This window comes from Mastacembelus armatus, chromosome 4, assembly GCF_900324485.2.
Source record: "Mastacembelus armatus chromosome 4, fMasArm1.2, whole genome shotgun sequence".
In the NCBI taxonomy this organism is placed as follows: Eukaryota; Metazoa; Chordata; class Actinopteri; order Synbranchiformes; family Mastacembelidae; genus Mastacembelus; species Mastacembelus armatus.
This window is the reverse complement of record NC_046636.1, coordinates 22569138-22589459: the sequence shown is the minus strand read 5'-3', so window position 1 is coordinate 22589459 and position 20322 is coordinate 22569138. Positions and strand designations below refer to the sequence as shown.

The following is a 20322-nucleotide window of genomic DNA, read 5'->3' as shown; positions in this document are numbered from 1 at the left end:
TTTTCCTCATATTGTGTAAAACAAAAACAGACTTTGATTAAATTTGAAATGTCCTATCTGTACATACACCTAAGCATGGTTTGGTTTACTGTAAGTATTAGGTTTTTAATTTAGTCAAATTCTGAACATTTTTTTTCACCAGCATTAAATATTTCACATATCATCTAGCACCTTTCCGATCCATCCCTCCTCACATGCAGGTAACCCATTCTGCTTCTTTCTCCATTCATTTTGTTTGCATCTTCACCCCTTAACTTTCACCTCTGCATTTCAGTTCAATAAATCAGAAAAAAAACAAAACAATTTTTACTCTTGACAGAAATCTCTTGGAATCTCATATCAACCTTTCTTCTCCTGTTCTCCACTCCTTCTTCTTGCTGTCCACCACTCCATATGTTTTTCATTACACACTGAGCCACCAGTGGATCATTTGATCATATAATTTTATTTGTGCTGTACAGACATAGTGGTGCTCTTGAGCTCTCTCACTTGTAAGAGCCCTACTTTTGCATTGCTATTTTATCCCAACCTTTCTTCTCCTTTTTTTTCTCTTCTCTTTCAATCACTTCTGTGCACTTGTTTTTTCATGTTGCTGCTTTGAATTATTGATGTTTTTTAAATTATTTTAGGCAAAAATAAAAACTGTGTTCTTATGCATTATAAGTAAAACTTGGAATCCTCTTCTTCAAGTCTCTATCTTCAGCTGCTTTGTCAAAGTTAACAAGGGAAAGAAGAAAATGAAAACTTATTGCCTTTAAAGTGAAAGAAAATACTGGCAGATTTGTGCACATACAAAAAATCAGACATGGACTCAAATGATGCTGAAAACCACAAAATCAACTGTCTTAAAAACCTACAGTCATAAACCATCTGTACGGAGTCTGAAGACTAAAATGACTTTAGGCTATCAACCTTGCTCTGTAACTCAGAGTAAACTCAGGACCTTTTCATTCTTTTCTCCTCTGCTTGCTCTCCTCCTAGGTGACGTTTTCCACTCCACAGTGCCAGAGAAGCTGAGCTTGGCCTCAGCCTCCACCCACTGTCACTCCCTGGGAGCTCAGCTGGCTACTGTCGGGCAGCTGTACCTCGCTTGGCAGGCTGGCCTGGACCAGTGTGACCCTGGCTGGTTGGCTGATGGCAGCGTACGCTACCCTATCAACGTCCCGCGGAAGAACTGTGGAGGGGACGAGCCTGGAGTGCGGACTGTCTACAACAACCCCAACCGCACTGGCTTCCCCGACACGACAGCCCTGTTCGATGCCTACTGCTACCAAGGTATTACGAGCTCTGCTATGAAACACTTCATCCACCACCACTGTGGTAATTGCTATGGCAACAGCTATGTGGTCTGGCCTGGCATTCCATCCAGGGTTTTAATTAGCATGAGATGTTTATGTCACACATGAAGTAGTTGCGAAATGATTGTGTGACATTCACGTCCCCTGTGGTGGATTTGAGGGCTGGTATGTTGTGTGGTGAAGCTTAAAAGAGCGGGAGGGAAGGAAGAAAGCGAAGCTGAAAGGGAGAGAAATGGAAAAGACAGCACATGAATAAGTCCAACTGGGGATTGCAGTGACTCTGTGTCTGACCTCGTCCTTTTATCATGTGCCAAATGAGACAGGAACAAGTTAGTTTCATCTTCATGTCAGACTAACTTATATTACATTAGACTGTTCACCATTATTTTATCATTTTGCAGACCTGTAATTTTGCATCTAGTGAATAATTTTGTGCATTGGTCGTATAGACTGTGACAGGCTGCAGACTGATATTTGAAAACTATATTTCCACAGAAAAAAATGAGAGAATGACATTTTCATCTTTCACAATGTCAGCTTATGAAATTTTTATTAAGGTGGAACATGTGCATAACCAAATGGTTTTGGGTAAACAAGAACAGCATGGGAGCATAGCAGCTGTGTATCTGTCAAAATAAATATCCGACTGATGAACCTCTTCATTGCACAATCTTATATGCATATTTACATTAACATTTTAAACAAATAATGGCATTTTAGCTAAAAGTAGATAAAACGCTAATATTCTTTTAATAGCAGATTTGGTTCATATGAATCCTATTGTCAGACAATATCATTAATATAGCATGAACACACTATTTGCATGTTTTGTTTATTTAAAAGATATCAGATTTTGTTGTAGAAAAATCACTTAGATGCATAGATACATAAACCCCAGCATTGTAAAGTCTGCTTTGAATTTGATCTTGTTTCAATAGCAATAATAGGTTTACTGTAATAAGAGTGAGGTGAAGTGGGGCTCAGTGCTGTGTTTTTCAGGAGTAGATAAAGCAGATCAAGTTAAAAACAGTACAGTTACTTTTGTGTGAAATGTGGCTCTTGTGTATTGCAGTCCACCAGCCAGCGGGGGTCCAGGCTGCACAGGCACAGTCTTTGTACCAGACGCTCAAACCAGCAGCAGTGGCAGTCTCTGCCGTTACCGAAGCCCAACGCATAGCCCCTTTGTCTACCTCTTGGACGGGCCTGGTCAACTTGGACAAAGCAGGAGTGGACTCATTTACTGGAACTGAAAACTCCTCTGAGATCTCTGAGGAGCACGTAATTATCCACTTAAGGCCTAAGGATAGTTGGGATGAAAAACAAGATGGAACTAGAAACATCCCACCCAGCCAGCAGGAGACTGAGGACACAAAAAGCAGCGATATCTTGGGCCTTTTTGACATTGAAAGCCTGGAGAACCATGGAGGTTCTGCCCATGAGGAGGAAGACAGTACCTACTTTGGATTTGGCACGTCAACATTAGCCCCTCTAGCTTCTTCCACTCCCCAGCCTCAGACGAGCAACAGTGTGCTGGCTGAGTTTGTCAACACTCTGATGAGGCCCTTTAGGTACTGGACTAGAAGTGAGGAGCAAGAGGAAACTGACAAGGGACTTTCAGTGGCTGAGAATGAAGCAGGAGAGAACCAAACCCAGGGAGAAGCATCCAGCACAAACCTGAGTGTACCCAAAGCCAGTGGAAACAAGGGCAGCATGGGAAATGCCATCATGGAGCACAGGAGTGAAGGTTTTTCCTTCAGGGTGCCTACCAGTGGACTACAAAGTTCAGAGGAGGGTCTGTCTGAGCAGGAGAAAGAGGTTACACCACTGATTAGGTTAGTGCCTGCAGTCCAAAACACAGGGCAAAGCACCAGCACTCCAGGACCACAAGCCTCCAGCACAGCTGCTGACAACCCTTCATCCACTGTTAACAGTAAGAGTCTGTCACTGATTTTGTTTGTGCATATTCAGGGTTTCCCTTTAACCTTTTTAAAGCAAATAATTGAGCGTGAAATTGAATTAGAAGGAAGAGCGAATTAGAACAGTTTTATTTCAAATGGTGGTGCATTTTAATGTTGTTAGTAAATATAGGATCTGCTTTTACACAGTACTTCTGCCCCACTCTCTCTTCTTTTCCCATGAGTATACTGTAATATATTCTTCATAGGGCAATTTAAAGTATCACTGCAAGTTTAATTAAACAGTAATTGCAAACAAACAAAAGGGGCATACCACGGTAATGCAAAATGTGGGAGTGGGGTGTTCCTCCCTTCATTTTCATATTTACTGACAGAGTATTTTGTTTACAGTGCCGGCAGTCTGCAAGATTGATATATTAATATATTCATATATTTTGATGCTATATAAGGTTGAAGTTGCATATGTATTGTTTGTTTAGAACAAAGCAGATCCACATTACAAAAAGCTTTTACGAGTCGGGTGTATAGACCTGCATTAGTTGTGGAGAATAAATTAAACAGTTGAGAGCAAACCAAACAGCTAGACCAGACACAGCCAGGAGTTTAAGGAGTCTGTGCTGACAGATACACAAAGCATTTCTCTGACAAATATAAAGATTCGTTGTGAATCTCTGTGTGTGTGTATATATGTGGTTGTGTGTGTTGAAGAACCTGGAGGCCCTGTCAGACAGGTAACATCCAGATCAAAGTGAATTACCCTCAGGAATAAAATGGTACAACTCACCCGAGGATAGATAAGGTCACCGGGTCACAATTTTCAACCGATGTGTTCATGAAATCCACAGATCACTTTCCCTTGTTTATAGCTTCTCGGGTAACATAAGACAAAAAGATTAGAGGGATGACTTGTGATTTGAGGTTGCTAGACCAAAAACTACCAGAGCAAGGCACCCACAGTAATGCCACATCAGAGGTCAGTACAGAAATATACCTGATGGAAGGAGAAAGTCAGTCACTTTGTGGGGAAGACGGCATCAGCTAAAAGGAATAGATGCAAAGTAAGACTAATGCTTTCCCACAGGTAGCCAGAAGAAGAATTCAATGAAGGCGTGGGGTTCTTTGCACCTAGCAATTGCCAGTTTTATTAATATAAATACTCACTGCTGTGCTACCTGAAATCCAATACCCCCCACCCCCCAAGGTATTAATGAAAATCAAAGCTTCAGTCCACATGAATTATTCACAGCCCTATCCAATTAAGGTGGAGGCTGTGCTGTGTTGTTCACACTCACCTCTGTCTCTGTCTCTGACAATTAAGCCCAGGCTCTCTGATAGTAGGCGGTAATGATCAGTTGGCTGCGAAAAGAGAAAAGGGGGAGACAAAGAAAAGAGGGGCAAGGAAGAGTCATTGCTTTCTTAGCTATGATGGAAAGATGTGCAGCTGATGTCTCTTCTTAAACTAGCTTAGACTAGCATCACTGAGGTGGATTAAGTCTGCTGTTGCACACCACAGGCTATCACTTGGATCTCTACAGTCTTTAGTAATTGATGGTATCATGTTGTTTCTTTGATTGAAGGTGGTGCAACACTGTAGTGCAGACAGTACATCCAAGACAGAATGGAATTTAAGTATTTTATTTCAGAAATTTTTGAAGAACATCTTTGTTATAGAGCAGTAACTTTAGTTATTGCCAATGCAATTCAAAATATTAATATCAAACATTTTATTGAAGAATTATTTTCTTAAACTGGAGAGAGCTGTCTCCAGTTAAAGCATTTAGAATTTAAGTAAGCTGCACATGCAAGTCTGGCTGTCTGTCAAAGAAACACACACTCTGCTTCCCACAGCAGTCCTCAACCCCAGAGACCAGATTTATGTGATATAAGACAATGGGGTCTGTGCGTTGACACTCAGCATAGATGCTTCTGACATGATTCACATGGCCATGCAATAACTTCTACTCAGTTTTTTTTATTAGACGCCATATCTGCAGATGGGCTGAGAGGGCACTGCGCCGTCTCTCTCTGTCTCACTTTCTGTCTGTCTCACAATTTAATATCATGTCTGCCTGACCCAAGGGATTCTCTCAGCCCGTTTACTCCAGTAAAGTGGAGTCAACACCGCAGAACCACTCACAGTGGAAGCACACAATTACTGTCTAAATGGGGTTTATTGTAAGTTTGTTTTGCAGCATTTCAGCACTAAGTTGTGGTTTTTCCACAAAGCCTTGCATCAAACAGATTTACAGGGGCAGAACTGAACTTTAACCACGCTCTAAATAACCCCATGAAATCAGCCAAACCTGTGCCTAATTGTCTCATTTTATTTATGACACAGGTCATTACATAGATGATCAAGCTAGATTAATGTCTTTAATTATTCTCACTTTTATCAGTGTGTGTAGTAAGAGTATGTAATTAGCTATTTGGATTATTAATAAGACAATTACGCCCGTCTCCATGCTCTCATGGAAATGAACCTCAGGCTCATAAACCTCACTTAGGCGTAAGGCAACAGTGGACCATTTGAATAATTTACATTCATTTTAATATTTTATGGATGGACATTTTTGTGTATGTTCTGCCTCTCAAGGTAATTTGTTGCTCTGGGTTGAGTTGCACACCCCCTGCTGTTTTGCTGCACTTTTCAGACATGATAACTGAACTGAGGACAGCCCAACTGAGCTGAGTGATGATAAAGGTACTATAGCAACATAGGCTGGGCTTGGCCTCGCATAACACAACTGTATTGCCGCCCTAAAAAACATGCACACGCACATGCAGACAGAATGAATTGATGGTGTAGACAGACTGGTTTAAAGCCGTAAGCTGATAAGGTAGCGGTCCACATCATCTAAATAAACAAGTCTAGATGGAGGTTGCTGTGAAGCAAGTCATTTGTTTATAGTGTTAAAAGTGATCCTGTGTTTTTCCACATGGCATCTCTCACCACAGGCAGGTATACTCCAGCTAGAGGTTGTTTTGGGTAAAATAATCAGCAAGGAAATAGAAAACAGGGATAGAGAAGAGAAGTGTGAAATTACTTTGAATACACCCTTCCATCCGTTTGGTGTGTGTGTATGTGTGTGTAAAGGAAATGATTGTTACTCCTATGTGCAATTATGGGCTTCCACAGGGAGTAGCAACCACCATTGTCTACAAACTTCCATAACTTTATCAGCCACACTGATCAGCTCCAGTGGTAAGCAAAGATCAGCATCCATCTACAGTACAATAAAAAAATTCCAAGAAATTCTCCTTAACAGTCTTTACTATCTGAGTAATAATTGCAAGGCTGCATCAAATAATTGCTGTTGTGTAAGAAGACAACTTTAGGGAAAGTCCTTCAGGCAATGATTTATCTGCACATAAGTGGATTGTTGGGATAAAGGAGCTCATATCATTGGTTTTTCGACAATTCCAAAGATATTTTTACTTTAAATTTGATTTTAGCTTATTTGGCCATGAAAATGCAATTTTATGAAAAAAAAAAAAAAAAAAAACTTAAAATTTGTAATTTTCAGCTTTCAAGGAGTTTTAACCCACTAGTATTTGTCTGTCCAATGGTGAGCTCTTGAACCAGCTGAAACCCAAAGGATGCCATTTTAGTTTTCCTTACTTTTTAAAATAAAAATAAATCACTGACAATGTCTACAACCCACTGAAGCCAGCAATAAATCCATACTATGCTATGTACACACTGATTAATGCAAATCTAGTCCATGGTGAGAGTTTTCTGAAACTGTGCCCCTTATGAGAGTGTTACTGGTCTCCTGTAAGACAGGCTTATTTTTCAGCTAATGGAATTAATTAAAAGAATTGTATTAATTAGACTATTTGTCTCTCTGTTCCCTGTAGGATTCACTACACCAAGTTCCATTGAGAGATCACCACCCAGTGAACACGTGAACATATCTAGTCCTCAGGGTCCCAGAGAAGGCCCTGCGTTTGCTCCTGCCCCCAGCAGTCCATTTCGGTGGGCTGTTAAGTCCTGGCGAAGCTCCAAACTAGGGCCCCCTGGAAAAGTGGCCTACGAAGGTAAACGTCCCACATGGGAGCCCATGGAAGCCAAAGCAGGGCCTCTTGGGGTGATGACCCTGCCCAACTCCCTCCGACAGGACAACCCAGAAAACTATTCAGGGGAGGGGAAGGACCTGGATGGAGAAGACTCTAATACTTCATCAGCTGTTAGAACTGCATCAGGGGAGAGGAGGGAAGTAGAGGGGAGTGGTGAAGGCAGCAACTTTCCTGGTGGATTTGGAGTGAAATTCAACAACCTGGACAGCAGTAGTGTCAAACCAAGTCCCAAAACAAAGTCTTCACTCAACCAGAGTGAGCTTGTGACTGTGGCTGAACACACCACTCTGTCCCATTGGCAGCTAGTGGAGGAGACCACCACCCCACCTCAGGGCTCTCAGGAGCCAGACACAGCAGAAGAGGCCAGAGGTGAGATCTTCTACGCCCAACGTCCTACTGACAGTCTCCCCTCTGTCACCTCACACAGAGAAGAAAGTAGTTTAAATTCAGCATTTACTCCTGTTTTTAGGAAACACAGTAAAGACACTAGCACAAAGGATCTGGTGACCTCCGCACCTGAAACCTTGATAGAGGTGCTGACAACCTCTGAGGTGATCACAGCAGAGTATCCAACAAACAGAGACACACAGAGTAAAAATCCTATAACAACAGCAACATCAGAAAATTCTTCAAATATCTTGTCCACAGAGGAACTGTCAGTTTCCATTTCATGGGTTCAGGAAGAGAAGGAAGACAAAACAAGTGCACCCAACTTGCAAGAGGACTTGGTCACCCTAGCACCCACTGAGGGACCTCAAACCAGTACAGGTGTCATTCAGTTTACTACCCTCATGTCAGACTCCAAGGTTGGTGCCACAGAAATGGAATCCAGATCTGCAGTGTCTGAATCCTTCGTGGTGGGAAGTCTTTGGACACCTTTTAAAGTCACAAGCTCGAAATCTGAGGAACACAAAACCCCGATAACAACACATGACAAAGCCACAAACAACCCTTTTGACCTTCTTGTACCGAACTGGGCCTTCGAGCTCATCCCAGCAGGTATGTGCGCTCCCCACTGTTCCCAATAAATGAACACACTGTCTTCATTGTATTCATGATTATGAGTGAATATCTAATCAGTAGTGTTTTATTCAGTTATGTATGCAGCTCAGGGAGAGCCCAAACATTTATATCATCACTCTACTGAGGTGACTTACACAACCCTGGTTTTCATTGTGAACAGCATGTTCACCCCCCCACCATGTTAAATTATCCTACCTTTTTTATACATATCGCCGTGCTGCCTGTACTTTCAGAATTTGTCTCAGCTGTCTTTTTGCAACTTCAGTGGATTGTACATGAATGTAGTTAATAAACAAGAAGCAGTAACACCAGAAACAGAATCTAACTGAACATAGGATGTTAGTGCAGCAGGTCAAGCAGCTAGATCCACTTTTGAACAACATATGTATGTATTTGATGATATTATGATTATATTCATTCTCATTTTTGTCACCATTAGCAAAATAAACCCTGGTAGAATTCAGTAGCAGCAGTACTGTAAGTTAATGCTGCTTTATGTCCTCTATCTGAGTTCACAGCTCATGTACAGCACTTCAAATATGAATCTATATCATCACTCTATTTCCTTACTCTTGTCTGCCTCTTGTTGTTTCATTCTACATCTACCCTCTCTCAGTTACTTTGACATATGTCATGCATTTTTAATCTAGCCTTGTTCTTTCTCTTTGGCCCTCACATCCTCTTTCTTTCCTCACCCCAACGTTGGTATAGAGACAGCTCCACAATGCGAGGCAGTGTACTGAGGTGAGACCAACTAGGTCTTAGTGAAGTAATTAGTGGGTCAGAGTGAGTGCAATTAGGTGAACTGGGGAGAGGCAGAGTTCATGGTCTCCAACAAATCAATGTAGACACAAACTACAAGATGAGACTTGTAATTGACTGCAGTTTGTTCTCTCTTGGTCTCATTTTTTGCATTCAGTTCAAATTTCTCCTCTCGCACTCTATCCCTGAAGTTGTTCACAATAATAGTGTCTGTGCTGTTTGACTTACTCACATTGATTTTTTTGATAGTTAATGAATCTGACTGTGGAAGAAAACTGTATGTATTCTTAAGGCAACTCGTCTCTTGTCTAAATTTGGAATCTTGACAATCAAAATGTTTTTGCTTAAGGTTTGATGTGTGTCTCTAAGAGGACTGCAATATTTGTTGTGTGTCTATGCTCAGCCAATGTCAGTAGTTAATTCTTTTAAAATTCTTATATGGTTCATAAATCATTCTGATCAATAAAGTGTATTTCTAAAGCTTTCCTTTGCTAAATCATCATGTGTAGGGATCCGAGCTGGTAGGGATTCAGAAGGTTCAGTTACATGAAGCCTGTAATGGCACCAATAATGAGGATGGCAACCAGATGTATGCAGAGCACATGTTATTATCTCATCCAGAAAAAAAAAAAACATCCAAACAGCCACTTTCTCTTGTCAAAAGACACGTTCTCCCAGTGTCAGTGTGAAGTATTCTGAACACTGAACCCATAACTGTGCAGCGGCTCAACACAGGTTGTTGGCTTAGTGTGGTTCTTACTGTAAAGAATGACCATGACCACTATCCAATCATTTAATGTTATCATTGTCAAAATACTTTGGATTCAGAAAGTTTAAAAAATGCCTTATGTAATAGCAGCTCAAGGACATTTCCTTTCTTCAGTTTGATACTTACTTTGTCATAATGCTGTTTTCACATAAGAAAATGTAAGAGAAAAGAAAATGAGTGATTTTTTTGTCTTTATCAGTATTTCTGATATGGTGACATTTAAATGCATGGAGTGGCCCTGCTCTTGTTGAGTGATTAGTAGCGTGAAATTCCCTCTGTGTGACCTTTTGTAGTTGTCAGTTATAGTACAGAGAAAATTACAGCAATGGTTGTCTGCCCATTACAGCAGCGGGAGAAAGATAGAAAGGAGGGAAAGGGCAGGAAGATGGACAGCCCAGGGAATAGGAACGGGGGAGAGAGGAGAGTGTGTCCTCTTCAGTGCTGTGGGTTGGAGTACATAAACCTCTTTAATCAATGATCAGAGACTACCCTAACACAGTCCCATGGGCCTCCGGAGAGCACATTATTCCTTCACACCTTTTTTTTTTTTATTTCCTTCTTTCCGTTCTCTTTTTCTTTCTTTACATTTCTGTACTACCTTCCAATCTTCATCCATTGTGTGTTATCAGAAAAGCCCCTCTGTGTATTTGGCCATATATCAGAGCGATAAGACTCTAGTATATAATGCCAGCTTTTCCAATTCCCCATTGCACTGGCCTCCAGCTAAATCCACACAGATGGATGGACACATACACACATGAAAAACAGAAAATATATGTGAAGACGCACTCGCATGCCAAGCTTGCTCAGGAGTAAACCTCGATAATCCATCCCACATGTCGCACCGTCACATACAAACACACACACACACAAAATATGTGTTAATCCTTCACTGAGTGTTGAAAAAGTAAACACATTTCATCTTATTTCTTTTTTGATTACTCATATCTTCAGTTCCATATTGTATAATCCTAGAGCCAGTGTTTGCAGAAGTTTGTAATACCTCAAAAAAAGTTACAAAAGTCATTTCCTGTCCCGTTTATGCCAACAAGCATGGGAATTTTCCGAATGGTTCAGAGGTTCATAAGTTTGGGGTGACAAAGCAAGGCAAGTGGATACAGTAATGTCAGCTGTCTGCCCAGCCTTTAAATTACCAATGCCACTCTGATACTTTGGGATGGAGGGAGCAGGATGCCTCTGAGTTATAGCTATCTTGGCTCAAGCCTTGTCCCGGGCTCAAGATGGATCAGACCTCTGGCGACATCAATAACACAGCAGGCAGCCATCAACCAAATTAGAGTGTTAAATTTGGAGGAGAAGAGCCAGTAGGCTGAAGTGTGTGTCTGTGTGTTTTGTGGGTGAAGGGGGAAAGGAGGAGATAAATGGAGACAGGGACAGGCTGGGGTGGCATATAATCAAAATGAGTCTGTGGATAGATATTCAGTTCGTCTGCTGGCTGTTGAAGTCCTTGGATGGGCTGTCTAGAGCAGCAAGAGGGTACATTCTTGACGCTGCATCTAGAAGTCTATTGATTTTCCTGCCTCTCCTTCACTGTCTCACATCTTGTGTTCTCTATCCTTCTTTCTCTCTCTCTCTTCAGTTTCTGCCTTAGTAGTTTTTTTCATCTCCCTTGGTCCCCCTCTCCCTCGTTTTATGTCTTTTATTACTCCTCAGGTCATTGTTATGACTCTCCCTGGCATAATGTTTTGATAGCCTCTTGAACTCCAGTGTGGTACAACACAAGGCAGTCAATTGCTAACCATATCTGTCCCCTGTACCATCCTAAGCCTCAGCAGGATCCTTGTTTCTGCCTCAGTAAAAAGAAACGCTACCTCCCTTTACATCCTTCCACAGAATAATCTAGAATAATCTGTCATCCTCCTGTCTGATTTTTGTCCCCAAGTCTCTCTTATTCGTGGTGTAATTCCACCAGTTTTTCTATCAAAACTCAAACACTCCTGCTAAATCTAGTCCAGATCCATTGGCTGCTGCTTATTAAATGAATGGGATTTGTTAAAGAACAGCCTCGAGGGAGGCTGGGCTCCATCATGATGTGAGTTGAAATGGCATTACACATCACTCGGGTCTGAACGAGCATAGGTTCTTTGTATCCTGTTAACGTGAAGAATAACTAAGCAACCAAAGTGCTGAAAATGAGCTTAAGTAGGCGTGGTGCGAAATCACACTGAGGCTTTTATGTGCATCACTGACTATTGACAATCATCATGCAAAACCATTTTAAATCCAATGAATTTACTGTGGATGTCAAGCATAAATGCAGGCAGGATGGGCAGTGATGGGTCCATCGATGTCAACTCATCTTACTGGGTGTTCAAATATCCCAGCCAAGCATTTTTCTTGTGACTTCAGAGCAAAGATGGGCTCAAGTCGCATTTAAGTCATGACTTCAGACTTAACTTGGACTTGGCCTCAAAAGATTCAGGACTAGACTGGGACTCCAGACTTAGGACAAACTTTATTTTACTTGCTTTTTTTATTTTAGTGCATCAACATCAGGGAAATGTCGGATGAGCTCAATGTCATTCCCATTCCTTAAAATTAGAATTGGATTGCACAAAAGGTAGGATTAACCGAGTGAATATATTGCAATGACAAGCTCTTTAGAGAGACTGCATGGAGCATTTGGCCATGTACTGATGTGGGTGAACAGGTGAAATTGACTTGAAATTTTGACATCTAAAATGTAAATACTCAACTCATGTTATGACATTGCTAACTGCAGGAACTAATGATTAACGATGGCTTATAGTATAGACTCTGTTGCTGTCATCCCTAGGTCATAATGAGTCACAAAATATACTCATATTCATTTTACAGGAAAAGAAAAAAAAGAAGGGTTTAAAACACACACACACACACACATATATAGATATAGATAGATTTTTAAAAAAGAATTAACAGTGTTGAAGAGAGAGCGTAATCAATCCGTAAGAACCAGAGATGTACAATCCAGGACCACAAATTTCATTGATTGGCATTAAAAAGGCATTAAAAAGGCATTAAAAAGTGTTATCAGTGAGTGTATAAGCACAGTTGCTCATCATGCTCTGTCTGTCAATGGAGCAAGTCAAGTGCTGTGCCTGAAAAGGTCACTGAACATTACAGCAAGCAGCAGTATTACAGGCAAATATTTGCTGTTGGTTTTAAACTGTTAAAGCAAAACACACAGTGACTAAATTATTTAGTGAGAAGATGTTTCTGCACAGCAGGCAAAAAGCTCAGCAAAATATCTGCTATCAGAGTGCTCACTGACATTTTGGGTAATAGAAAGTGTTGATGTATACATGTAAAAGTCAATGAAACAAACCGCTATGTTTAAAGCTAATGCATCATCAAAATCGGAGTTTAATATTCTGCATTGAGCCTGAAAAAAACAGAAAAACTGTCTTAAACAGACATTTTTATGGCTTCATAAAAATGCTTTATTATCTTTGTTGCCACAACAAAACCTGGTGATTATTCAGCCTCTAGGACCCCATCACAGGCAGCTGTATTTTATTTTCTAGACTCAGAGCTCCCATTATAGCAGATGAATGATTGAAACTCCTGACTGAATCTCTTGAGATCCTTGGCAGAATTGAAAAACAAGTTTTGTTGTTGTTTTTATGAATATTTTCTCCTCTCAGCCCTCAAAAGATCAGTTGGGAGGCCAACCAAAGTGCTATGTTAACTTCAGTAACACAATGAAGCTAAGCTCCAGTTTTCTGTTTCCCTGAGCACAACATATGCTTTTTAATCATCTGTTTGTTTTGTTAGTATACTGCCTTCTGCTCACATATTCATAAAGCATTGTTGTGAAAGAATTTATGGTCTTTCTCTCACATGTACCCTTACATTTTCTGCATTGGACATTTGCAATAATAAGTGCTATTCCCAAACCCGCCAAAAATGGTGAACATTTTCTCCTTTTGGCTTTGTGGATAAGACACACTGAAACCAACTAACTGAATGAGGAATAAAACCAGTAAAAGGACACCATTCAGCCACACAGCAGATGAAACTGCTTGTTAGAGCACTCCAGCATCATCATCGTCTCAGATTTTATTGTAGCCATTTTCATTTAGTCGCCTCTGTAAACCAGATAAGAGAAGACCTCTACTGAGCCATATGTCACCCCATTAAAAACACAGACAGTGATTCACTGAGAAGGGTTGTTTCATTTTTTTTTTATTTCTTCCTCGATGAATCTCTATCTGTGAGTTTTTATTATCAGATACAGCCTTAGGGCCCCTGAGGGTGAGTAGAGTTTCATAAAGCGAACGAACAGCATCACCTCTGTATGCCACCAATAGGGAGTTGATGGGAGGGATGGATGGAGACAGAGAGCTTGGCAGGGTGCTGTCAGAAGGAATATAACCCTCCGTGTGGAGTCATTGTGTGGCCGTGCAGAGCTGGAGGGACTACCCAGGTTGGGTTATTAGGGTAACTGCTACAATAGGGCTTTGAGGCATTATCAGATTAAATGTCAGGAATCTGCTTCCTTTTGCTGAAAGACCATTTCACTTTTTTGTCTCTAGATGTTCCTGTCCTTTTTGAGGGCAAAGAAGAGAGGAAAACTGGCAGTACACAGTCATATTGTTTTTCAGATCAGTTTTCGTCTGTTTTTATTACCTCTAAGCATGAAGGGTTTGGAATCAAATGTTATGATGACGGGACACTACTCAACACTGTGAAAATGTGGTGGCCTATTTTGCATGTAGCTCAACAAACAAGATTTGAGTAGCAGCATCCCTTACTCTTGCATTTTCATTCTCCATTTGCAGATGCATATTTCTGTCAGCGGTTCAGACAGTCAAATATGCAGGCACACGCCAATGAAAATGGAGCTGCTTGCCATCTAGTTTTACAGTGAAATGTGTGATTTCAAATTGAGGTATTTTCTAGCTACATGGAGTGGCAGAGGAGAGGATGAGTGTACCCAGCTGGAGGTTTTTGAGCTGCCAAGCTGCCTGACTGACTTTATCCCATCTCACTCTTGCTACCGCTGAAGGCAGAGCTGAGCAATGGCAGGGGTGTTTGGCTCCCAGCATCAGTCACTACGCATCATGCAGCAGTCAGCCTACAGCAGGTGGAAGAGTCGAGGGGTCTCTTCATGTAGGGCATGTCAGACACACCCACAGATCTTTCCCAGCAGGGGAAAAATGACAAGTCTCAAGGGGCGGGGGGGGTTCTAAATGGATATGAAGTGACGGCTATGAAGGTGTAAAATACAGAATCAGGTGAGCTAGGGTAGAGAAAGGGTGTGTTTGCAACTAGGAACTTTAGGAAGCACATTTCTTTTTAGAGTTTCTGGTATCAGGGACATGGTGTAATGTAGTTCGTATTTGTTGAGTTTTAAACACGGCTCTGAGCCACCCCTCCTGCCTACAGTTTGCTTCTTCTAATAGTGCCGCTGTGCTGTCAGAACAGCTTCTTGATAGTAACCACACTGGAATACAAAAATGGAGGCAAGGATTTGAGAGATCCCCATTCTGAATGTGTCTCCTCCTTTTTCTTTTTGGTGTAGGCCTCTTTTGTAATAGCATATTTGCAACAAACTGCACAACATGCTAGGTCATGAGTATAAGGTCAATGAAGTTGTGTCCAAGCATACTAATGTATTTATTTATTAATTTTGTGCGTGTGTATGCTTCATCATTCTGAGGCCGAGGTTTGAGAGAAACAGAATATAAATGGGAGAGTTTGGTGATTAATCATTGTCTCAGCCAGTCATATCCATTTTAAGCTGCCATGCCAGTCACAGTGGGACATGATGAAAATGGCTCACCAAATGAAGGTAGGAGTCCAGATCAGCATTTCCAAGCAGGAAAATAGTGGTACTTTTTGTGTGCTTCATATTGGCAAGACACAACTGTGAAGCACTACAAATATGTTGCCAAAGGCAGATGATGTCTCTTTGTAAGAATCTATATTTTTGGAGTTATTGAAAGTCTGCTCAGTTCGTTGTCTGTCGAGATGCACAGTTTTATTGTCAGGCACAAAAAGACCAAACTGGGTTGAGGAAAAAGCTTGGCTAAAAAGTCCTCAGCCTAGATTTAAAACAGAAATGAATTTGCTTAATCACAGTGGGTGAATTGATGTGGCACTTTTCAAGCAGAAACTGCAGAGACATGTGTGTCCTGTTGCCTTCAGATGGTTGATGGATTATATCTAAAGGGGGGAATGCTTTCATGCAATCTATAAGCAGTGGGGAGGATAACAGAAACACAGTCTGTTTTTTTTTTTTTTTTTCCACATTGCGGCTGCAATCACTTTAATACTTGTATTTTTGCCATTGATCTATATCAGTAAAGTGGTTGGAGAGTATCTAATCAAACTGTTTACTGCATAAGCTTTAAATGCTGCACAGTTTTATCATCCATTTTGAATAGGTTGTCTCATGTTAGCACATTATCCAAAGCCACAGAGGCACAGCTGCTGCCAGAGTACTAACACTTCTGCTTGCACCACTTGATTTGCATGTAGGTCCTTTCTGTTGCACCTTCACCTACCTTTGACTTTTTCACAAAAAGACCAAATCCGGGTGATTTGCATCTCATGGGCTAGGCCATTACTGTCATTGTACATACATTGTGCCACAATCCCAAGTAAATGACTACTTGTCTAATTTTACTTCAAAGATGAACATCTGTACATCTATGTGTCCACTTATTTCTCTCACTTATTTTAAAGTCCTATTAATTATATATACAGGGATGTTCATTGCACCACTCGCAGTGTAATTAGTTATTTGCAGTTTTCTGGTAAGTCACTATAAATAATTTAGAATACCCAATTCTTTCCTGCCTACTTTCAGTCATGTGTGTGTATAAAATACTGTTGGATCATTTAAAAAAGGGGTATGTGGTTGAGTCAATATTTTCATTTCACAAAGCCCTGGAAATGAGAGCAAAGTTGCATTGAAAGGGAGAGGAAAAAGCCCAAAGTGGATAGAATGTGTTTGTGATGATAAGCTAGGATGGATTATTTTCCTGCCATTCTGACAGCCCAGATAATGCAATTTATTTAGGTCAAATGGAGACGCCACAAGTGCCGCTCGTGCAACAATAGACCCTCAATTTCTTCGTCAGTCTCACCGTGCAAGCCTGCTGAATTGGGCTGTATTGAATTGCTGGCATGTTCCTCCTCTATGGTCCTCTTCAGGCTGATTCAGTGTGACGCTCGATCCACGAGGTGCTCGCTAAGAATGCATCGGCTGCTTTCTGCTGTCTCAGTCTTCTGGCACTGTATCTAATTTCAAGTGTCATGCTTTTTCATAGTTTGCCTGTGCATGTCCCTGTGTGCTTTTGCTTGTGCAGAAAGCAGGGAAACATTTTATACAGTTGAAAAGAGGTGAAGGTCAAAAGGGAAGGTTTCATTTTACAGTGATGAGGGATCTGCATCAAAATAGAATCAGAAATATTTTTTCTAAAATTGTCCGTGTCAATTTTTTGTATTATATATTTTTATAGCCGAAACATATTCTAACTTTCAGTCAGATATTTTTTTCTTGCATTGCCACTCTTTTGTCTGCACATACACCTGTAAGGTTGATTTACACCATAAAGATATGCTTGTAAATTGTTAATTGGACTGTAAATAAATAATGACTTGGAACAATTTAATATATTGGCAAGGTAGTGTAGGTCATTTGAGAAATCCAGTGTTGATTGCAACATTCGCAGTAATAATTCATGCATTACTTTTCTTACATGTTGAATGTTTCAGAGCACAGTTTGACATTACAGACTTCACTCTACACTCAGCATTGTTTTCACCTCTGGACACACAGCCAGATACACAGCATCGCATGTGCTCAGTCAGACAAAAATAGCAGCTCCCTCCCATGCAGTGCTCATCAATCCTAGTTTGTCAGAGGCTCCTCTGCTCGGACTTGGTACAGTAATCACAAATACTACACCTACTCCATCTACAACCTTCCCTCCAAGAAATGAGAACATTCCCAAAGGGTGCAGGTTTGCATCTCTTCCCTTTCAAGTGGTCAGGTTGTGTTTAAGCTCTTCCTGCCAGTTTGAGAAATCAGTTTGGTGCTCTCATCTCCCTGTGGTGGTGCCATCAATGAGGATTGACATATTATTCTTTACACCAGATGACTTCATGCTCTATGTGGCCCCTTGGATCAATAGAGTTGTGCTGTTGTTGCCTTTACAACCACATGTCCAGATTCATGTCATCACCCAGCACTCTTCACAATTTAATATCAGCTCTTTATCAAATTGGCTAGGACGTGCTTATTTTCCTCTAAGATTAAACTTCTTCATGGTTTAAACCAGTTGTGTTCTGGCTTCTGACCACTTTAGATGACACAATATCTACCTGTGACCCTTTTCACAAATTGTATATGAGTAGAGTGTAGAGCAAGTATTTGAGAAAGTGTGTGAACAAGTAAAACAATGCAGTATTTCAATAAAAAAAAGCAAAGACTATAACAATAGTAAAAAGAATATAGATTGATCTTTGATAATATTGACACCTCTCAGATATGTCCTGTGTTGCACTAGGTTCAGGTCGGAGGCTGATGTGTGTGTTAAAAGGTAGAGGTACATGTTTCAAGGAGACATTAACCCTCCTCGTATTGCACATGACCTCATAGAGTGTATTGCTGAAGAGTTTGATATAATAATTGGCAGCCTCTGCTCACATTACATTGTCTGACTCTGCTGAGGCGTTGACATCAACAGCAGAGACCAGAGCTGCTCCACCAACAAGTGAACCTAATCTGTGTCTCTCATCTTTTTTTTTTGCTGCTTTTCTGCCCTCATGTAGCTCACCGATGTAAATCAATCACTTGTAAGTCATCGGGGACTGCATTGGGGTCTGCATCTTTGTGCCACAGAGAGGTATTATCCATATTTCAGCAGAGATAGGTTTTATATTTCCTCTGACATGTCTTCAGCTTGCCATGGCAGAAATTGTAGCTCATCTGCAGTGAGTGACTTGATACATGGATTGTTTTTCTACTTGTAAGTCAGTTGGCCTCTGTCCATCCTTTTTAAGAGAATGATGGAAAGTTGGAGTCCTGCAGGTCATACAGACTCTTATGTGAACACAAAACTTCAGCTACAGCTGCTTATTATCTTATCTGTGCTACACTTACAGATGGGTGTTAGTTCCATCATGGAACAACTCATGATGTAACCCTTTTCTGAGGTTTACATCAGCATAATGATAAGGTGCATTTATCCCATTTAACAAAAATTAAACTTTGTAAAGTATCATATTGTTGAATCAGCTCTTAGATCAGGAGCATGCAGGGCATTTCTCATCATGCCCTGCAGTCTTGGACTTTTCAGATGTACTTACTTTTGGTTAAGTGGTTCATATAATCTGGATAAACCGTTTACAGCTCACCATTTGTCTCATCCTGTGGGTGTTTGAGGCAGCTATGACACTGTGTTTCAACTCTGTCTCACCATGTATTTGGTGAGTAAAAGCTATAGAGGCCAACAAAAAGATGGCCAGAAGTATGAAAACAAGACTCAACTTTGTGCAATTATAAAATAATTATGAAGAATCTGCAGAAAAAAGCCTTCATTTAGGCTTTCTGCAGAAGGCATTGGATCTGGTTAAAGGAATGTGCAGTACTGACAGAGCCACTTTCAGGGATTCATTATGTATCTCTTCCCTTGCTCTGTTCCATCACTGCACACATAAAACACCTTCAACGTACTTGTCATGCAAGTGGCAAAGTGAGTATTTCAGACTCCTCAGAGTGATGACAACAACAATTGTATTTAAGCCAATACTTTGCAGTTTAGATCAGCCATCCACAGCTCTAACTGTTCTGTGTTCCTCGGTACCTTTCAGGGATGTACTGTAGCATTAAATTTTAATGGGGCAGCTCTTGCTGGGCCCTGGTGATGGCTTATCACGCTCAGAGAGGGGGAACACTTGAACAGGCCGAGGCATGATCTCTGTCTCAGCAAAGCTATTACAAGGTTCAGTGAGTCTAAGCACAGCAATGTGTTGGGTGATAAGCAGGTGTATATACAGTAAATGTAAGTGCATGGCTGTGCAGTTCTGCTGTGTGTACGTGCGTGTCGCACATTTACTCATGCAGAGTTCAGTGTTTCTGTCAGCATAACCCTTTCTGCAGGCTCTCGTACAGTTGAACTCGCTAACAGGTTCAGACTTCAGGACTATCACAATCCTCTCTTATTGTCCATTCTAAATCCTGGGTGCATGTAAGAGTTGACATCAGGGAGTCGCTTCCCAAATATGCCACAACACTGAGATAATCTCTCTCCTGGGAGGCTTAAGATGACCCCATAAGAAATTCTGGAATGTTGCAATATCTTTTCAGTAATAGGAAAGAAGATTTTACATTATTTGTTTTGTGCGTATGTGTCACACCACAGACTTCAGCCCTGAAAACTTAGCCCTGTAAGCCTTAATTTTCTATTTACCTGTCTCCATGTTATGTTTATCACTATAGTATGGTTTTACACAAATCATC

At 40.9% G+C, this 20322-nt stretch overlaps 1 protein-coding gene across 1 annotated transcript in view; it reads left to right on the top strand.

Moving 5' to 3' along the window:
- Window positions 1–20322, top strand: part of ncanb (neurocan b) — a 147097-nt gene that overhangs the window by 68347 nt on the left and 58428 nt on the right. Inside the window, exons 7-9 of the mRNA XM_026305640.2 lie at window positions 982–1275; window positions 2371–3228; window positions 7073–8290. Of these exons, the coding sequence (XP_026161425.1) occupies window positions 982–1275; window positions 2371–3228; window positions 7073–8290 (2370 nt within the window). The remainder of the gene's footprint in view (window positions 1–981; window positions 1276–2370; window positions 3229–7072; window positions 8291–20322) is intronic.